General features: G+C 33.3%; 4 protein-coding genes across 4 annotated transcripts; 1 reads left to right on the top strand and 3 right to left on the bottom strand.

The window, feature by feature from the left end:
- The first annotated feature begins 74 nt into the window (after nt 1-74).
- On the top strand, nt 75-911 carry LOC106373874. Its single transcript, XM_013813991.2, has one exon. It carries the CDS (start codon nt 75-77, stop codon nt 909-911), a length of 837 nt encoding a protein of 278 aa, XP_013669445.2.
- A 3,366-nt stretch (nt 912-4,277) lies between these two features.
- Nucleotides 4,278-6,745, bottom strand: LOC106387167 (UDP-glucuronic acid decarboxylase 3). Its single transcript, XM_022695903.2, has 10 exons — nt 6,712-6,745; nt 6,410-6,551; nt 5,929-6,103; nt 5,747-5,838; nt 5,542-5,606; nt 5,378-5,466; nt 5,227-5,304; nt 4,926-5,150; nt 4,806-4,846; nt 4,278-4,734 (listed from the first exon to the last, which is right to left on the bottom strand). The coding sequence occupies exons 2-10, from the start codon at nt 6,488-6,490 to the stop codon at nt 4,552-4,554; spliced, it is 1,029 nt and encodes a 342-aa protein (XP_022551624.1). The 5' UTR covers nt 6,491-6,551; nt 6,712-6,745; the 3' UTR covers nt 4,278-4,551.
- Nucleotides 6,746-11,014: 4,269 nt separating this feature from the next.
- Nucleotides 11,015-12,454, bottom strand: LOC106387159 (ubiquitin-conjugating enzyme E2 7). Its single transcript, XM_013826973.3, has 6 exons — nt 12,270-12,454; nt 12,086-12,188; nt 11,816-11,913; nt 11,632-11,732; nt 11,438-11,515; nt 11,015-11,358 (listed from the first exon to the last, which is right to left on the bottom strand). The coding sequence occupies exons 1-6, from the start codon at nt 12,310-12,312 to the stop codon at nt 11,281-11,283; spliced, it is 501 nt and encodes a 166-aa protein (XP_013682427.1). The 5' UTR covers nt 12,313-12,454; the 3' UTR covers nt 11,015-11,280.
- Nucleotides 12,455-16,418: 3,964 nt separating this feature from the next.
- LOC106387148 (non-specific lipid-transfer protein 4-like) lies at nt 16,419-17,296 on the bottom strand. The gene is made up of 2 exons (XM_013826962.3): nt 16,778-17,296; nt 16,419-16,638 (listed from the first exon to the last, which is right to left on the bottom strand). Exons 1-2 carry the CDS (start codon nt 17,107-17,109, stop codon nt 16,629-16,631), a joined length of 342 nt encoding a protein of 113 aa, XP_013682416.2. The 5' UTR covers nt 17,110-17,296; the 3' UTR covers nt 16,419-16,628.
- Between the last annotated feature and the right edge of the window lie 2,603 nt (nt 17,297-19,899).

Genomic DNA, 19,899 nt, shown 5'->3' with positions numbered 1-19,899 from the left:
AGGAACAAAAAGGCCACTCATCATGGACTTGGAAAGCTTTGCTTTCTCTGCGTAATGCTGCCTCTGCTTTTTTAATGTCGAGAGTGGGTAACGGAAATCAAACAAGTTTCTGGCATGACGTGTGGACTCCTTTCGGTCCTCTCATTCGTCACTTTGGTCCCCAAGGGCCACGAGAGCTGGGAATCCCTACGGACGCCAGAATCTGCTCAGTGGTTAATGAGAATGGATGGAAGCTTCCATCAGCCCGTTCTGACGAAGCGGAGGCCTTGCAAATTCACCTTGCCTCTGTTAGTCTCCCATGTGCTTCTGCTCATGATGATGAATTTTTGTGGCGAGTTGATAATGTAGAACTAGATGCTTTTTTCACAAAGCTCACGTGGGAGTCATTGAGACCAAGAGCCCCTATCCAACTTTGGACAAGTAATGTTTGGTATAAGGGAGCTATTCCACGCCACGCCTTTCACTTATGGGTCACCCACTTGAATAGGCTCCCTACTATATCAAGACTCAAGGCGTGGGGTTTACAGATTCAAACAAGTTGCTGCCTTTGTGATCGGTTTGAAGAAAATAGAGATCACATCTTCCCCAGGTGTGAAGTTAGCCAGCATCTATGGGCCATGATCATCAGAAGGCTAGGGTACAGAACTCTCTCCTTTCACTCTTGGAATGCTTTTTCTGATTGGTTGGGATCAAAGGATTCAATCTGTCCAACAACTCTAAGAAGACTTGTTGCTCAAGCAGTTATCTACTCTTTGTGGCATGAGAGGAACAATAGGCTGCATAACAACATCTCCTCCTCTTCAGAAGTCATCTTTAAACTACTTGATCGCAGAATCAGAGACGCCATTCTCGCTCGTAGGAACCCTAAGAAGTTCAAAAACCTTCTTGCTAAATGGTTAACTTTTGCCTAACAGCAAGGTGATCAATTAGCACTATTCTCTCAGGTTATCTCCATGTTTTATCTTTTTTGCCATGGAGCTTGTTCCTGACCTGTCTTAAACTCTTTGTAATATGCAAACTGCCCATTCAAGTAATGCAATTCAAATTCTTAGCAAAAAAAAAAAAAAGTCTTCACACTCTTCATCTTTCGACTTGGGTTGTAGATACGTTTCTAACTTGGGTAGTAGATGATATTTGATGAGTTCTTGGTCTTCAGGATTAAAGTAAAGTCCTCCATCTTCATCGTTATTGAACATGGTTTCGTCTGGATCATAGTAAACTCCTCCATCTTCATAGTTATTTGACATCGTTTTAAGGGTTTAGCTCTCAAGTTCGATTCTACAAAAGTGAGGTTATAACCTACTGAGTTGTGGTTGACAAAAAAAAAAAAAAAACCTACTGAGTTGTATATATATATATATATATATATATATATATATATATACTAAGGCTATTTTAATTTTCTAAAAAAAGTTCAGAGGATTATCCTATATATCATCGTTGCAGTTTCCTATTACAAAAACGGTTTGTTAAGAGAATCAAGAAGATAACGTTATGACCAATCATATTTGATAGATTTGTTTAATGAAGATAATGTTCTTTATATAAATTTATGAAGATAATGTTATGATAAATCATATTGATAGATTTGTTTTTATGAATAATGCTATGATAAATCATATTTTGTTAATATATCGTATATAAATGTTTTTTTATGAAGATAATGTTATGATAAATCAAATGTTGTTAATCGTATGTATGATTCCGTTAGGCTAGGAGTGAGCGTTTGGGCCGGGTCTTCGTTCGAGTTGGTTCGGGTATCTCGAGTTTTTGGATATTTGGATTTAATCTCATAGGTCCCGACGTCCCGTTTGAGTTTTATAACAAGGATGAGAGAATATTAACCTGTTACTGCTCGAACCACATAAACTAACAAGGAAGAGAGACTATTGACCTGTTAGTATTTCTTATATGAAGCTGATCCAAACGACCAGTGATCCGAACAACCATGATACACACGTAATAAGGGTGGGGCGTGGAGCAAATACCATCAAACTTTTCAGTATTTGTGGTTTTTTTTATTTATTTTTTTATTTATTTTTCTTTAAAAACATGGATATCCAAAAAAATGTATATATATATAACTATAAAAATCAGATATCTGGAAAATCCGATAAAATTATACATTTAAATCTCTATATAATTTATTTATATATTTATATGTGTGTGTTTATATATCTGCCGAAGCATCGCGGATATCTGCCTTTTAAAATTTTAGTATTTGTATTTTTGATTCGTTTTTAAATGATATTGATTTTTTGTATTTTTTTGCTTTAATAGTTTACTGATATTCAAATTTTTTGAATTGAAATGAATAACTGTCGAATTAATTTAACATATAAAATGCCTAACCTTGAGACATATACTTAGTATTATAAACTAGATTTATCCTCAATATTTAGTGATACAGAGCAGATTTATTCTCAAAAGATCACCATACTACTTCACTCAAGTTTGAAATGTTTTTCGAATAACGTTAGTAGTAACCAAATCACATGTTACCAAATTACATTGTAAACCACTTAAACTTAAATCCACTAAGGATCATCATATTGGTTGATCCAAGCTTGAAATGTTTTTCAATCAATGCTAATGATAATTAAATCGCCTATTATTAGATTGCCTTGTGAACAACTTGAATCAAAGTTCAAGGTCAAACTTCCACAAAACTTTGACCTGTTAGTAGTTATGGCAGCGGTATTGTCTCTGACTAATTTCCGAGAAATTCTTGGGTTCACCCCCTAGTGATTGAGTATTTGATATTTGATATCTTTTAAAAAAAGAAATAAAATTGAATATCCAAATTAGATTATATTTTTAAAATAAAATAATAAAAATACATAAAAATAATTACAAAAAATAAATTAATTAATATTGTTAAATCTTCAGCAAAATAGTAAACTCTATACCATAAATCCTAAACCCTAAACCCTAAACGTTAAACCTTAAACTTTGGATAAACTCTAAACCGTTGGAAAATCTTAAACCCTAAATCATACATTAAAAACTAAATTTTACTAATCACTAAACTCTAAATCCTAATCACTAAACCCTAAACCCTTGGGTAAACCCTAAACCCTTGGGTAAACTCTGAACCCTTGGATAAATCATAAACTCTAGGGTTTAATTTTAAATATTTTTGATTTAGAGTTTATGATTTATCCAAGGGTTCAGGGTTTATCCAAGGGTTTATGGTTTAATGATTAGGGTTTAGGGTTTAGTGTTATTAAGATTTAGTTTTTAATGTATGATTTAGGGTTTAAAATTTTCTAATGGTTTACGGTTTATCCAAGATTTAAGGTTTATAATTTAGGGTTTGGAGTTTAGGATTTAGGGTATAGGATTTAGTATTTTGCTAAAAGTTTATCAATATTTATTTATTTATTTTTTGTAACTATTTTTATGTATTTTTATTGTTTTATTTTAAAAATATAATCTTATTTGGAAATTCAATTTTGTTTCCTTTTTTAAAAGATATCAAATATCAAATACTTAAACACTATTGGTTGGTGAATCTAGAGGTTCGAACCCAAGAATTTCTCCTAATTTCTCGTACTTTATCGCCTAACTGGATGTAAATTTTGATTCTCAATTAATTAAAAAGATCCACACAGGCATCAATAACATATTTAGATCTGAATCACATCATCTTCATTAATTTTGTTACATCATTTAAAAGCATACAATAACAATGTTGTCTGTCATAAGAGTACCAATTCAGACTATTTAATACTCCCTCCGGATACTAATGTAAGATGTTCTATGTTTTTATCTTGCATATAAATGTATAATGTTTTGAGATATAATTAATGCATTTATTTTTAAAATTTAAACATAAATTGAAAAGTAAAATTATGAGTAGTGAAATTTTATTGATTAAAACCTTAAACATCTTATATTTAAATCCAGAGGGAGTAGCAATCAAAATCGGAAATTCAGAATCCTGCATACAGATGAACTAACATCTTGTATACTCCATCTGTTTCATATTAAGTGTCGTTTTGGAACTGTGCACACGGATTAAAGAAACAATTAATTTTGTACATTTCTTATGTAAAAATACAATTACCAATACACCTAACCATATTTCAACCAATAGAAAAATAAATTACTGAATAAAACTAATAATTTTTGCATTGAAAATCGAAAACAACACTTATTTTGTAACAAAAAAATTTTCTACAACGAAACTTATTCAAAAACGGAAGGAGTATTAATTAGAAAAATAAAATGCTTTGACTTCCTCAAAAACGAAAAGATTAATAACAACACAGAAATTAAACAAAAAAGAGTATATTATACATTTCTTTTATTATATATTTAATAATATTGAAATCAAAAACAGAAAAGAGTCGTTCCTCAATTAAACAAAAACAAAAAACATATCCCAACTTATTTCTCTACGAACAGAAGCAAAGGTTAATAAAAACACAAGAAACCAAACCAAACCACCACTTTGTAGAATACTGTAAGCATATCATATCACTCAAAAAACTGAATAACTCCTCAAATCAAAGAACGCGTCTGCGTTCTCCAGTGCGTTTGCATTTTTCAGTTTTTGGGAACGTTAAGCCTTAGACGGAAATCTTCTTCCATGAGAGGAAGTCCTTCTCTGAGCTTCACCTTTGGCTCCCAACCCAACACTTCTTTAGCCTTACTTATGTCTGGCTTCCTCTGTCTTGGATCGTCCGGCGTGTTCTCCACCATCTTTATCTCTATGCTCGGGTTAATAAGCTGCGTAAAACATTCATTAAGACCAAACAACACTAACTAACACTCAAGATTCATGTAAAGCAGATTCTAACCTCCTTAACCGTTTCAGCCAGTTCCACCATTGTGAATTCACCTGAGAAACAGAGAGATGCAGACATAAGCAGATAGATAAAATCTCTTCAAGTTTAAATGTTGGAAGGAAGAAGCCAGACCTGGGTTACCGATGTTGATAGGGCCAGTATCATCGCCTTCCATGAGACGGATAAGTCCATCAACCATGTCGGAGACATAGCAGAAACTGCGGGTCTGTGTCCCCGGTTTCTGAACCGTCAATGCCTCACCTCGGAGTGCTTGAGCAATGAAGTTGCTCACCACACGCCCGTCATCGATGTTCATCCGAGGACCATACGTGTTGAAGATTCTAGCAATGCGGATTTCTACAAAATACCAAATGGGCCCACAATAAGAATCTCATTCGAAAAATTGATGGTGTGTGAGGATTAAAAAACTGACCAATGCCGTGTTGCCTGTGGTAGTCGAACATCAAAGTCTCAGCTACACGCTTGCCTTCGTCATAACAACTCCGAACACCTTTCATAATAATCAAACCATGTTAAGTTAACAACGCTGTAACACTGAGATATTATGAGATGAAGAAAGTTACCAATGGGGTTGACATTTCCCCAGTAGCTCTCTGGTTGAGGGTGGATGAGAGGGTCTCCATACACTTCCGAGGTTGAGGTGAGCAGAATCCTATCATAAGAGAATAACAAAAGTGTTAGAAACTAGAAGAAGATTTTGATTTAAAGTAAATATGTGATGATGAACCTTGCTCCAACACGCTTGGCAAGACCAAGCATGTTCATTGTACCCATCACATTGGTCTTGATTGTCTGCAGAAACATATCAGATATTAAAGAAAAAAATGTTAGTTCAATATTTTTAATAAATCGACTATGGCCCCCAAAATCTCAGGGCCGGCCCTGCTTCTAATAATGATAGAAGAATGTATATACTTCCTCGGCGCACAAACCTTGACGGGGTTGTACTTGTAGAAGATAGGAGAGGCAGGACAAGCAAGATGGTAGATCCTATCAACCTCAAGCAACAGAGGCTCCGTAACATCTAATATTTAAAAAAAAACCAGAGATGACTGATGATAATAATATATAAAACAACAAAACTATAACTGAAGAGTCTAGAGAGAGAGCATACCGTGACGAATAAGCTCGAACCTGGGGTGACCGATCCACTTCTTGAGGTTTTCTTTAGAGCCAGTGAAATAGTTATCAGCAACAACGACCTCATTCTTCTCGTTTTCCATGAGCTTATCAACCAAATGAGAACCGATGAAGCCAGCTCCTCCCGAGATCAAGATCCTCATATTCGACTTCACAACAAAAATCATTAGAAACCCTTTTCAATCACACAGCCAATCAGATCAAAACAGACATCTGATTAGATCAAATCTACGATGACACAAAGTTGTCTCACAATGTAGGGTCAGATCTACGTGGCGTAACTAGGATTCTGTTTCATTACAATGCCAAAAAGAGATCAAGTGACTAACATAAGATAAACCGATTCGGATTTGGACAGGAACTAAACAATGCATAAAGGATTCGAGGTGAAGCTACACTGGATTCAAACGGTGACGATCGAATCTTAAATCTAGAACGGGTTTGAATCGGATCACCTGGAGAAACTTGGAGTTGCGGAGAGGAGAAGGCAGAGGAGGAGCCTTTGATCCGTTCTGTTTCTCACTTGTCGCCGCCATTTGCTTTGCTGAGATCGAAACGAGTTTTGAATGACAAACCTAAACCCGATTGTTCTGTGATCTGATGAGAGAATAAGAGAAGAGAGATCGGCTTCTTATAGTCAGTTTTAATTAAATTCCACGATATAATTGATTATTTGGTGATTTAGTATAATAAAGTTTAGACAAAACTTTAAGACTTCAAAAACACGAAATGCGGAATTAACAAATTAGAAAATTACCTCAACTAATCACGATAATGTCTGACCTAACATGAATCTGACTTTCCATTTTTTCTTTTGCGTTTTTTTGAACATTTTTTTAATGACTTTTGCAGCTTTTAATTATTTCCCAATTTCAGTCTTTTAAACGGTGTACATCCAGCTAATTTTATTTTTGTCCCCATTCTCAAAAGATTACAAGAGATTATTACATGACGTCGACTCACCTTGACGTATATGTTACGTCTAGAATTCTTCTTTCCTATGTACTAGATGCTGATCTTCGCCTTGTAGGGGGTAAACGAATTAAATCAGTTTACTAGATTCTAACCCGCATTCGAAAGCACGGGTATATTTTCCATTTTAATTTTCTTCCGAGAAACTTAATTTTTATATATATAAACACAAAAACTTGAAAGGATTGATCCGTATCAGAATAGATATCAGAATACTTATGTTTAATTTCAACTAAATCAACGTGTAGTAATTGCTAATAATTATATATAATTGTCAATGAAAAAAAAAATTATTCGAATATTCAAAATCACAAAAAATTAAAATATTCTTAAAGTTATTAAATATTTAAATCAGTGCATATAACCATCGTTAAATTTTTCTCTTCTTATGACAAGTGGCAGGGGGGTTTGATGACATGTGTCCCCATATATTTTTTGTTTTTACATTTTTGGTCCTTCTTCTTTTACACTTTTACAATTTGGCTTAATACTTTCTAATTGTGCCATAAAATCTTTCTCATACTAACCATTATTATATTTTATAATCTATCTTATTGGTCAGTAAAATTGAAGATGAATAAAAAAATATAATATAAATATATTTTAAATATTTTATTTATTCATAAATAAAAAATAACATAAACTTTTATTTTTTTTTGATATTTTCTATTATTTTATTTACAAATTATAAATTTATTTGACTATTAAAAATTATAAAATAACTAAACTAAAAAAACTAGAGTACGATACATAATCTAAACCTAAATTTCCAAAATCACAAAGAAAAAGCAAAATACTATAGTAACACTAACTCAGAAAAAGTTTGGAACACAAATGAACGCGATCAAGCACCAACCCAAAAAATTAAAAAAATGGGTTAGAAGGAGAATAACCAATGGAAGATAAAAGTCACCACGAAGCACGAAAACACATACCTAAAGCACAACCATCAACTAAGAGTTAAGAAGCACCTCACAAACAAACAACCACATACAAGACGCTCATTGCCAATGAAGAATCACAAAGCTCTGAATAGAAAAGACCAAAGCTCCAAGAGACTAACTCCACACACCTATACCAAGGGAAGCAGGTAAAGAAGAAAAACAACATAAATGAGGGAGAATAGAAGCTAACCCAAAGAAACCAAATCTCAAGTTTGAGACAAGAAATAATCTTCCAAGCCCACATAACATACACGAAGGAAAACACTATCCAAATCTGGAGTGGCAAACATGGCGAAATGGAGAGCCACCAGAGACGCAGCCAACGATGAAAAGTGTAACGAGATGAGAGAACAAAGAGAGAAAAGGAGAGTACAAAAAATCAATAAACTGTGGAGCTATTCTCGATCTATGAAGAGAACGTAAAAGTCAAATCAGCAAAAACTAGATCTTGAAAACCAAGACGAGCAGTGACTATCAACGATAAGCCAACTACGAGGAAGACAACATTAAGGACAACTAAACTCTGACCAACCCAAACAGATGTAGTTCCTAACATTAGCCAAATTTAAGGAAGAAGATGACAAATATTGACCAGAACAGCGTACAACATCATGAGAAACAACCGCACAACTGGGAACTCATAAACCTGATCTACAACAAATATTAGATAATCTCACAAGAGAAAAAGACGAGGAAAAACAAGAGAAACGAAGGTGAGTCTTTTTCCAGTGATGGTAAGAAACACCGCACACTGTAAATGTAAATGAAATACATAGATGGTGATGGCTCAAGTCAAAATATGCGGAGAAGGAAAAAACATCTTAGGAGAATAATGTTCGACGTTGTTAACAAAAGAAATAGTGTTCAAAAATGTGAAAATATTAAATACAATGTTGACTCTTAAACCGTTAATGTTAGAATCAATAAATTCTTAAATGAAAATTTATTGAAATTCAAGATGCTTTACATCAGAAGCTCATTTCACCACTAACATACTACTATACACACAACAACACGTTATTGAAAAGACAAACACATAATATATTAACCTATAACCTAATACTACATCACACAATAAAATACTAAATCATGCTCTTCACAAATAAATAATGACCATATGATTACATCATTCAAAAACATCATACTTAACAACAATAAAATAATATTCCGCGCGAAGCGCGGATACCCCTAGTTTTAAATATATATATCAAACATATTTGACAATATATAAGCCGTTCATTACAACCCATTAAAAACTGAATAACATTGGGATTTTCCAATCGCACATATGAATGAATTATATGGAACATGTCATATATGGTCATATTCTGTATAAAGTATATTAACATATTTAACATATTTTTTTGGCGAAATATGTTACCGGGATTATAGACGAACATGTTTGTTACATGCTCAAATATATTATATAAACATGGATTTTAATTAGTTAAGACAAGAGTAGTAGATCCCTACAATATAGGAATAAAAGAAGTGGTTTTGATTGGCTCAAAAAAAGAGAGGTTATGATATATAAGGTTTCGTATTACTTTTGTATTTTGTAGAATAATGCAGTTTTTTAAAAAATAAGTTTAGTTGGACTAAACATATATGAATGGGGCATATTCCTCTTTTAATAGAATAGATAAATTGTGGATGGGTATGAATGGATAGTTTGGAGAAGGTTCAACTTACGGGCACCCGGAATTACCCGAGACGAGAGTTGCATTGCATTCAGAAGTGGAAGCGCTAAGATGGGCGATGGAAAATATGCTTACGCATTCAACATGTCAGAGTTTTGGAACATACTACAAAGATTTGATCGCTATGATTAAGGAGCCTCATGTCTGGCCAAGTTTTGCGACAGAATTGGAAAGGATAAAGACTCTGATGATATGCTTTCTAGACTTCAAGATCACTCACATCCCTCGAGCGCAAAACCATATTTCGGACTTTTTAGCTAAGACGTCGAAGTCTTTCCATAGAAATTTATTTTTTGTTGGTTATTCTATTCCGGTCTGGCTACTCAGGCCACCTCAGTAATAGAATAACCTTTTCTTGATAAAAAAAAAATATAGAATAGATAACTCTCGATTAGTAGATGTTAGCAAAGTAAGAAGGTATAGTGACAAAAATAAAGTATACGAAACAATAATAACCGTATGACATTTGGCAAAAAAACATATAAAAGCGATGGTTACTCTTATAAATCAATAATCATAATTCGACACAGAACACATACAACCACCAAATAAACGGTGGATATATTTATCTAAATTTGGAAAGAAAACAATAGACTTTCCATATAATCAAAATAACACTAAAGTAAAGGAAATATCAGTGTATTCATATTAAAATATATTGCTTAATCAAGACATGAATAGCGCAGTCCATTTATGATGATTCGAACGAAAATAGTGTATTTGGAAAGAAAATATTTAGACTTTCCAAAATTAAAACCACCATAAATTAATGGAAATATCAGTATATTGAAAAGAAAATATAGCTTAATCAAAGACATTAATGGTATTGGCCCAATTCATCCGCAAATTCACCAAATGAGAACATATCGTGTATGTCATTTATGATTATTTTTACAATAAAAATCTTGGTGTTTAAGTTATGGGGTTGCATGTACTTAATAACTTAATAAGGACTTTTTTTTTTGAATGTATTGTACTATCAGTAATGATATATGATTTACGTGAGTAGATATTTTGGGGGGAAAACATTCTAACTATCTAATAAATGGAAATTGTAATACAATTAATAAAAAGTAGAAGGCATCATATCATATATAGATATATATCTTCAACAAACTCGTTGTCCAATTGAGTAAGAATTACTTTTAGTGTAACACCAACCAAACTAGAGTCTGACTTACGTTTTATCAACACAACAGCACGTGGTTTCAGTTTTATAAACCACAACAAATCGGTTAATTATCTACAACTTTGGCTATATTGACTGAACTTTTTTGATTAATAGTCTTTCTTATCAATGTGGAAACTATTGTCTGAAAAAAAAAAAAAACTATTGTCTCGTAGCGGCTCGTAACTGCACGCCGGTTTTATTTGATAAACCGGCAAGGCGTGTGAAGACAAAAGACGCTACAAAAACCGTCTAAAGCAGATAAACGGAACGTACTTCAACAAAAACAAACTGTGAACTGCCAACAGGGCAAAATAAGAGAGCAAATCATTCCTCATACTAAAGCATTCTTAAAGAGTACTAAAATTTATCATTATGATTGCCAGTTTCTCAAGAACAACACTTTCCAGAACGCTCTGGTTCTCGAACGCAACAAAACGATGTAGACCGGGTTATAACAAGTTGTGTCTGGACAATTTTGAAAAGTTTCAGATAGGGATGAAACTCCAGAGAGATCTCAAAGGTGTGAAGTCTGAAGTTGATCACAACATTTCTTGAGACTTTCTGACACAGCGGCTCACTTTCCTCTTGAACTCGTCTCTCTTCTCTCGCCACTCTTTCTACAAACACACAAAAACACTCATGACCAAGACCTGCTCTTCATTTGCAAACGAATCTGATGAGGGTTGAAACACTCACAGCAGCTTCAACGTTTGCTGGAGACTCATCGTTGGGACCAGAGAGCATAGATATAATACTCAACATAATACTTTCAACCTGAAACAAATCAGTTAAAAGATCTCACCGGAGTAACTGATGTATGGTGTAATAAGGGCTTAGAGTCTACTACGCAGACAAAAGACTAACAAAAACAAAATTCATCTAGAACATACAGTATGAACAGGGGTCCAACGCTCGCTGGCGAGCTCATAACCGCTTGGATCATCACCGGGAGGGTGAAGAATCGATATGCAAACACGACCATCAGAATAAACTGCATGCCATAAGAACATAGAACATGTCTTTGATTGATATTCCTCTGTTCCAATCAAACAACAGAGCAAGAGAGAAAATAACCATTAGGATGCCACATGTCTGAAATAAACCTCACTGATGGTGGGCTATTAGGATAATTCTGCGGGAAGGTCATGATAGCGTTAAAGAATCCTCCTTCACTGCAACGTCACCAACTTTATTAAAAAAAAAAAAACATAAGAGCATTGAGACAAAAGGACAGAGCAATCTTCACTCTCTCTCTCTCTCTCTCTGTTCCGATGTAATCAACTGAAAGCAATACCATTTCAAACAAAACCTAAACTAAGGAGACAGAGAGTATCTGGAGCGTACTAGAGAGTATCTGGAGGTCCGATAATGGTAACGCTCCACTCGAATATATTCTTCTCGTCCACGAGTCCGGCGGAGAATCCATCAACAGGGTGCTTACAGAGATCTGAATCAATAGATCAAAATGAGAAGATAAGCAATCAAGAAGAGAAGATTGATGATACCATATTGAACTTTTGCGGCGTGCCTTTGAGTTGTTTCTGGAGGAGAAGGCTAGCTTGCGATGCCATTGGCTGATGATAGAGAGGATCGAGGTGTGGGGGAAGCTCTAGAGAGAGAAGCTGGGGATCGAAATTGAGATTTTATAATCGGTTACAAGAAGGTTCTGGTTCTTTTTTTTTTTTTTTTGTAACACAGAAGGTTCTGGTTCTGAAGATGGAACTTGGGGTTTGTCGGGGAACCGATGTTTCTACTATGACAACGTATAGAACGAAGCTAGGATCAGCTACGGACAGTCCATTCTAACTAAAATCAGTTTTCATCATACCGTATTATTATGAAGACGTGGATATAATCGATTCGGTTTGGACAATTTTTTTCAAATAGCTGTTTTTAAATTTTTGTCATGAGAGAATAGATCCCCCAAAAAAACCCTTAATAAATAAAATAACTTAAATAAGTTTTATTAAATTGGCAAACGATTTTTTTATCACTTGCTTACTTATATATATAAATAAAAATAAAAAATAAAAAATTGAATTTCTTTTTATAATTTTTCGAATTATATGTTTTTAATTTTTATTTTTTAAATTTGAATATGATTTTTGAAACTATTTTTAAAAATATATATTTTGAATTTTAATAATTATTTATTTATTTTAAAAAATTTAAAATTTTAAACCTATCCTTCATAACCTACCTCTTTAACTCTAAATCTTACTTTTTAATAAAAAAAAATTTGGATCATTTTCTAGAGGCTCTTTAGTGGAAAAAAAAAACAAAAAATGATTACCATAGGAAATTTCTAATTCGGTTTTTATCCTTAACCAAAACTGGTCGATTAACCGAAATCCATGTTTAAAATTACGGGTGGGAGTTCGGGTATTCATTCGGATACATTTCGGATTTATTCGGGTTTCGGGTTTGAGTTTTCAGGGTTAAAGATTCTAGTCCCATTCGGGTTCAGTTCAGATCTTTGCGGGTCCATTTCGGATTTGGATAACCTATTTAAATTATTTAAAAAAAAAAAATTCACATATACTGTAAATTTCTCAAAATATAAAAATAAAATAATATATTACATATAAATTTGAATAATATATGCCAAAATACTTAAACTTAACATATAAATTAGTTTGACTTGATTATTGGATAGAGAATCAATAGATAATTAAAATATTTTGGTGTTTTGAGTATTGTTTAGTTTTTTAGACATTTACTTTTAAGTATATGTATATACTTTTAGTTATTTTGGACAACTTCAAAATATCTTATACTTTTAGGATATTTTGTATATATTAGATCTAAAATAATTGATTTTTTTAAATATAAATCTATTTCAGATACATTCGAGTACCCAAAATATTTCGGTTTGGATCGGATTCGGTTCTCTAGATATCAAAATTTTAAATCCGTTTGGATATTTAACCAATTTCATTTTGGATTTGGTATTACTTTTTGGGTCAGATTTGGTTTGGTTCCTCGGATTCGAGTTTTTTTGCCCACCCTATCTTATATATTAAAACATAAGTCACAACCTTGATTCATGTGTGATTTTTTAAAAAATAAATCTAAATAACCTATTCCTAGAAAGTCATGTTACATTTAATCTCTAATCTTATTATTTAAATTTTGGGCCTACAAGAAATTTTTATTGGGCTATCAATAATTGAATTTAAACAACAGATGATTCATTGGATTTATAGATAATATAAATTAAATAGATATAATTTAATGTTGTAATACTATACCTCCATATGTTAAATATTTAAAATTTTAAAATTATAAGATTTTTTTAAATAACAAAAATCATATTATCTAACAATGATTAATTTTTACTATCTTAAACCAATGAAAACAAATTTTAAACTATATAGTTTATTTTAAAAATTAAACAAAAACTAAATGCTTAATTATTTACTCGATAATATAAATCTATGAAGCGAAAATTTTAATTTTTTAAAAACTTTTTTAATTTTTGAATATGACAATAAAACAATATTTTACTAATCTTTATATATATAGTTAATATTTTAATAATGAAATAATAATAGAAAATATACATATAGAAAAAAATACAAATACATATAAAAGTTTAAAACAATCTATTCAATGAAAAAATATACCGTAAACTTATTATATTTTAAAAATTGATAGACACATATATATTATAATATACACCAATTTAGAATTAAAAACAAAATATTTATATAAAAATAAATGAAAACAAAAACTTACGCAGTTGCGCGGGTCGAGATCTAGTTTAAAAATTAAAAACATAGAATTAAATACCTTTTTCACTTGAACTCGAGTTTGGAAGGTGAATAGACGACACAGATGATGCCATGGGACCATTTTAGTTTATTTGTAACTATTTTCTTAATATAAATACGAATTTCTTACATCAAGAGACACTTTATCACTTTTCAATTACATCCAAAGCCACAATGCACTTGCAATACACTTTTTCATAGGACCTACAGAGAAAATTGATAGATTTACTCTTAATGAGAAGAAAAAATTATTTATTAGGTTGGAGGAAAGAGAGTGTGTCTGTTTCTTTATTATTATTTAGTTTATTTTTAATAATTTGTTTTTGTTTATTTTAAATTAAAAATATATATAACAAATTTGTTGATATAATAAATTATATTTTTTATTCTCTATAATTTGATATCCACTTTGATATATATTTTTGTTATATTTTAAAGTCTATACTTGTACACGTATCCAATGATTGTGTTATGGATAAGTGAAATGTGGATGTTTGAAAGACGTAAATAACTACATGTAGAATATAAGCATGGAGGACATATGTGGATGAGTGTGAAAAAATAAGCGTGGACAAGTAAGCATGGATGGGTAAACATCGACGACTATTTGTGAACGAGTAAAATTATGATTAAAATTCAAAATTCAGTATACTACATATCTCATGGTGGAGGACTGTGACGAGCTCGAACCACCACATCTTCACCGAGCTCATCCACGATGATGTTGAGCTCGGAATCCATGGCGTGGCTCACCGGGAAGAGGAGTTGATTCGTTTTGACCGGGGGTTTAGGAAGATGAGCTGACTCGTTTTAACTTTTTGGTTTGTTTAGCTTTGTTTTCATCACTCCAGCTTACTTTTTTCCCTAGACATGTATGTGGCCGTTATTGATTTGAAGTTATTAATTTGTTCATCTTTGAGATTGTAGACACATTGACATCTATATCGTAGCCTTTCAATATGTTACTTTTTTTTTTATGTTTAGTGTTTGAGTCACTGTTCTATCCACCACATCAAGCTTCAATTCTCTATCCACAAATTTAAGATCTCTCTCTTGTTCTTTATTCTTGGATATGTTAGCGTTCATATCCACAACATAATCAAAATTTTCTCGTCCCAGTCCACAAACAAACATTGTTGTTGGGGTTGTGTCATTAAGCTCAGCTATTGTGGAGTTTGCTCTGATGAAGCTTCTGGAATCTTTACATTTATTCTAATCCCTCCACGCATCACCCGTCCACGCATCGTCCGTCTACGTATCAAATGTCATTAAAGGCAAAATTGTCTACAGTTTATTGTTGGCCGACAACAAAGTGTCTCACATGTAAGAAGTGACTCTAAGTGTAAAGAAAAGTCAAAAATTGACCTAGAGAGTAATCAAATCTATAAATACACTTATATACATTTGCTAAAATATTTATATATATGTATATAATATTCGAGTTTTTCACGATTCTGAAATTTCATAAACTGATCCAAAACCGGTAGAAAACGATGCAAAATACTCGATTTGTGGATACAAAATCACTATACATTTGGTTTATCCGGAACCGATCCAAATACTCGAGATCTCATTCCTAATCCATTCTAACCAATAGGATTTTGAGGTTTTCTTTTACGTTCTGTCAAGTTTCTCAATTCTCGTTCAACCAGTTTCGATCAATCTTTATTTGATAGAAAATTGATGTTTGTGACTGGAAGTGGGAAATTCCATTTCACTTTTTGTGTAATGTAATTTTCATTACATTTAAACATAAAAATACACGTAATATTTAGAATTGTAATTGTGAGTTTGCAATATAGAAAACAATGTTAATTATTTGGACTCAATGGTTACAAAATTAGCATGCATTCGGTGCATATAATTAGAATGCATTTGATGATTTTACTCCGTGCACAGTAAAAGATGATTCATAAGTTACTATTGTCATATCTTAAACATAATTAAGATAGAATATCTAGACCAAAAGATTACAAAGTAACATGACAAACTTTCAACAACAAAAGAAATCAAACAAGACAACCTAGAGCATGGTGAGGTCAGCGTACATAGACCCTTTTATTTTACTTATTGTAAACCATACTCATCATCCACACAATGATATGCGTCCCACTTCATTTGACACTGCAGCAATACAAACGACCAATGTCCAAGGGTTTAAGTTTGGTTCATTAATCATGGTCTTCAGATTAAGTAATCACATATATAGGAAAACAAAAGAGAATGTGAACTTGCATTTAGCCAAAGAGAACGAAAAGCTTACTTGTCGCAGTTGGTGCTCATGGAGATAGGATAGGGAATGCTAACACTGCACTTTCCAGGAAGGCCGGAGGCTAGACTTGGATTGATGCTCTTTGCAGCGGCCTTTAGGCATTTGCATGCTTGTTGCCGGTCCGGTGTGGTTTGAGCCATATCATTCAATTTTTTTACTCCCGCACAACATGGACCCGGCACCACCGCCCCACCTTTCGATAGGTAGGTGGCACATGGAGCCAAGCTACTTGTCACTGTACCACATGTGAGTGCTGCATCTACTGATGCGGCAATGCACACCGTCAAAACAAGGCATGTAAAGAACTTCAGACCCATAGTCATGTGTTTTGATTTTCTCCTTTTTTGTGATAAGGCGATTTTGTTGAGTTGTGTTTACGAAGATTTTGTTTCGCTGTTGGATGTGAGAAAAGCCTTAGGTAGTGATGGGTTTATATAGGGACTTCAGATGGGAAAAATGATGATTAAGTAGATCGTTGGTTAGTAGTTGGATTGCATTTGGGTTTTGGCTTTAAAAATCGAATAAACTATCAGAAATTATAAGTACCGTTCAATTAAACGCGATATGCAACCGAGTGACACGCGTACACAATACCAAACATCACAACGCTCCCAACTATATAGCCCCCATCACATTAATTAATTTATGGATTTGTATGAAGTATATATTGTCATTAGATTTAGCAAATTTCGAACAAGCTTAGAGTCTCATCACTAGTAATTTATAAATTTATATTTTTTAATCATTTGTTAAATTATATATTTAAATTTCAACAATAAATATTGTTTATAAAGAAATAAATTGACAGAACTCACATTTTGTAAACATTCACGAAAGATGTGATGCAAATGATTTCAAGATCGATGGAATGGCCAGCTTTACTACATATCTGAAAGACATAAAGGTGTTTCTCTTATTTAGCATTGTTGCTTGAAAGTACATAATAGCAAAATGCATGAAGGTTTACTAGATTTTTCTCTTATAAAGTATTGTTTCTTAAACGTACATAATAGCTAATGCTGTTACAAAAAAAGAAACATAATAGATAATGCATGGATATTTACTTGTACATTTAAATTATGCACACAATTAAAAAAAATCTGTAAATAAAATATTATATAATTCATCATAAACTCCTAATCACAGTAAACAATTAACCGGTATGAAGGTAGCAAGGGCTTGTCCAGCAATTTCGCAATTTCTCATTTGTTATTTGCGGACGATAGTCTCTTCTTTTATAAGGCAAACAACGAAGAGTGTCAAACTACTCTCAGGATTTTAAAAGAGTACGAGGCTGTTTCAGGATAACAAATTAATTTCCAGAAATTTTCAATTCAATTTGGATACAAGATCGAAGAATCCAGTCGTCAAGAATTGAGAGATATTTTGGGTATTCAGAATTTAAGAGGAATGAGATATTATTTAGGGTTGCCCGAAAGCCTTGAGGATTCTAAGGTACAAGTATTTAGTTTTGTTCAAGACCGCTTGAATAATCGGGTCAATGGATGGACTTTTAGATTCTTTACTAAAGTAGGAAAAGAGGTGATTATTAAATCGATGGTCACGGCATTGCCAAACCATGTGATGTCGATTTATCGATTACCAAAAGCTACAGTAAAAAAGCTAACAAGTGCGGTGGCTCAGTTTTGGTGGAGCCCAAGAAGGAGTACAAAAGGCATGCATTGGAAATCATGGGATAAGTTATGTGTGACTAAAGACAATGGTGGAGTAGGTTTTAAGGATCTTATGGATTTTAACACAGCGATGCTTGGAAAGCAATTGTGGAGGCTGATTGAGAAGCCAAATACTCTTTTTTCTAGAGTCTTTAAAGGACGGTACTATAGGAATGCTTCTTCCCTAGAACCGATCCGATCTTACTCTCCGTCATATGGCTGGAGAAGTATTATATCTGATAGATCTCTGGTTTGTAAAGGACTAATTAAAAGGGTGGGAACAAGTTCATCTATTTCAGTATGGAATGATCCTTGGATCTCAACTACTCGCCCGAGACCAGCAAACAAAAACCTTCAAAACAGTTACCCGGACCTCACAGTGGATTCCTTCATTAACTCAGAATCCCAAACTTGGAACCTTGAGGCAATTAGGGCTTTGGTGGATCCTCATGATGTAAAAATCATTGCAAGTATTCCATTGAGCAGAAAACAGATGAAAGATAGGAATGGATGGTATTCCATTAACAATGGGAAATATTAGGTTAAATCAGGGTATCAAGTGGAACGGGTCTATCCTGACAAAGAAAAACCACCTGATTTTTATGGGCCAACAATGGATATACTAAAAGCTTTATGTTGGGAAGTGCGGTGCCCGCCGAAGATGAAGCATTTTTTATGGCAACTCCTTTCAGGTTGTATAGTGGTAATGAAGAATCTTAGTGCGAGGGGAATACAAGGGGATATATGTTGTGCTCGATGCGGAGACCCGGAGGAAATAATAAACCATGTGTTTTTTGAATGTCCTCCAGCACGTCAAGTGTGAGCATTATCTAAAATACCATCGAATCCCAATATTTTTCCTATTGGTTCTTTTTTTGGTAACATGGATCATCTTTTTTGGAGAGTCAATCCAAAGATGGATGACCACCTATTTGCATGGATATTATGGTATATTTGGAAAGGCCGGAATAATAAAGTGTTTAGTAATCTGGATATTGATCTAAGGGAAACATTTCAATTATCATAATTGGAATCAACACTTTGGGCTGAAGCACAAGTAGTCACTGATCAGCAGAGGGAGCGACAGGTACAGCCCAGACCCACGCTAGAAACTCCAGGACGATGGTGTTTTATAGATGGTTCGTGGAAACATAAAGAACTCTTTTCGGGACAGGGATGGTATAGTACATTATCGGGCTTTGAGGCTTTATTAGGAGCAAGGAATGTAAGGGCATGTCTTTCACCTCTTCACTCGGAGGTGGAGGCTTTGATTTGGGCAATATAATGTATGAATAGTTTACGACAGTTTCAGGTTACTTTTGCAACGGATTGTTCTCAATTGGTGAAGATGGTTTCGGAACTAGAAGAATGACCAGCATTTGAAAGTTATCTGGAAGATATCAAGCTTTTACGGAGAAGCTTCTCCAACTCAGATATTGT

This window comes from Brassica napus, chromosome C2, assembly GCF_020379485.1.
Source record: "Brassica napus cultivar Da-Ae chromosome C2, Da-Ae, whole genome shotgun sequence".
In the NCBI taxonomy this organism is placed as follows: Eukaryota; Viridiplantae; Streptophyta; class Magnoliopsida; order Brassicales; family Brassicaceae; genus Brassica; species Brassica napus.
The sequence above is the reverse complement of the archived record's forward strand: the minus strand, read 5'-3'. Positions and strand labels throughout refer to the sequence as shown.

Bases quoted from the DNA above. Each gene is read 5' to 3' on its own strand.
- LOC106373874 (XM_013813991.2), top strand. From the start codon at position 75: ATGTCGAGAGTGGGTAACGGAAATCAAACAAGTTTCTGGCATGACGTG.
- LOC106387159 (XM_013826973.3), bottom strand. From the start codon at position 12,312: ATGGCATCGCAAGCTAGCCTTCTCCTCCAGAAACAACTCAAAG. The intron at 11,914-12,085 runs GTACGCTCCAGA...GTGACGTTGCAG, and splicing joins GGACCTCCAGATACTCTCTA to TGAAGGAGGATTCTTTAACG. The intron at 11,733-11,815 runs GTTATTTTCTCT...TATGGCATGCAG, and splicing joins AGACATGTGGCATCCTAATG to TTTATTCTGATGGTCGTGTT.
- LOC106387148 (XM_013826962.3), bottom strand. From the start codon at position 17,109: ATGACTATGGGTCTGAAGTTCTTTACATGCCTTGTTTTGACGGTGTGC.
- LOC106387167 (XM_022695903.2), bottom strand. From the start codon at position 6,490: ATGGCGGCGACAAGTGAGAAACAGAACGGATCAAAGGCTCCTCCTCTG. The intron at 6,104-6,409 runs GTGATCCGATTC...TTTGTTGTGAAG, and splicing joins GCAACTCCAAGTTTCTCCAG to TCGAATATGAGGATCTTGAT. The intron at 5,305-5,377 runs GTAACTTTCTTC...TTATTATGAAAG, and splicing joins GGGAAATGTCAACCCCATTG to GTGTTCGGAGTTGTTATGAC.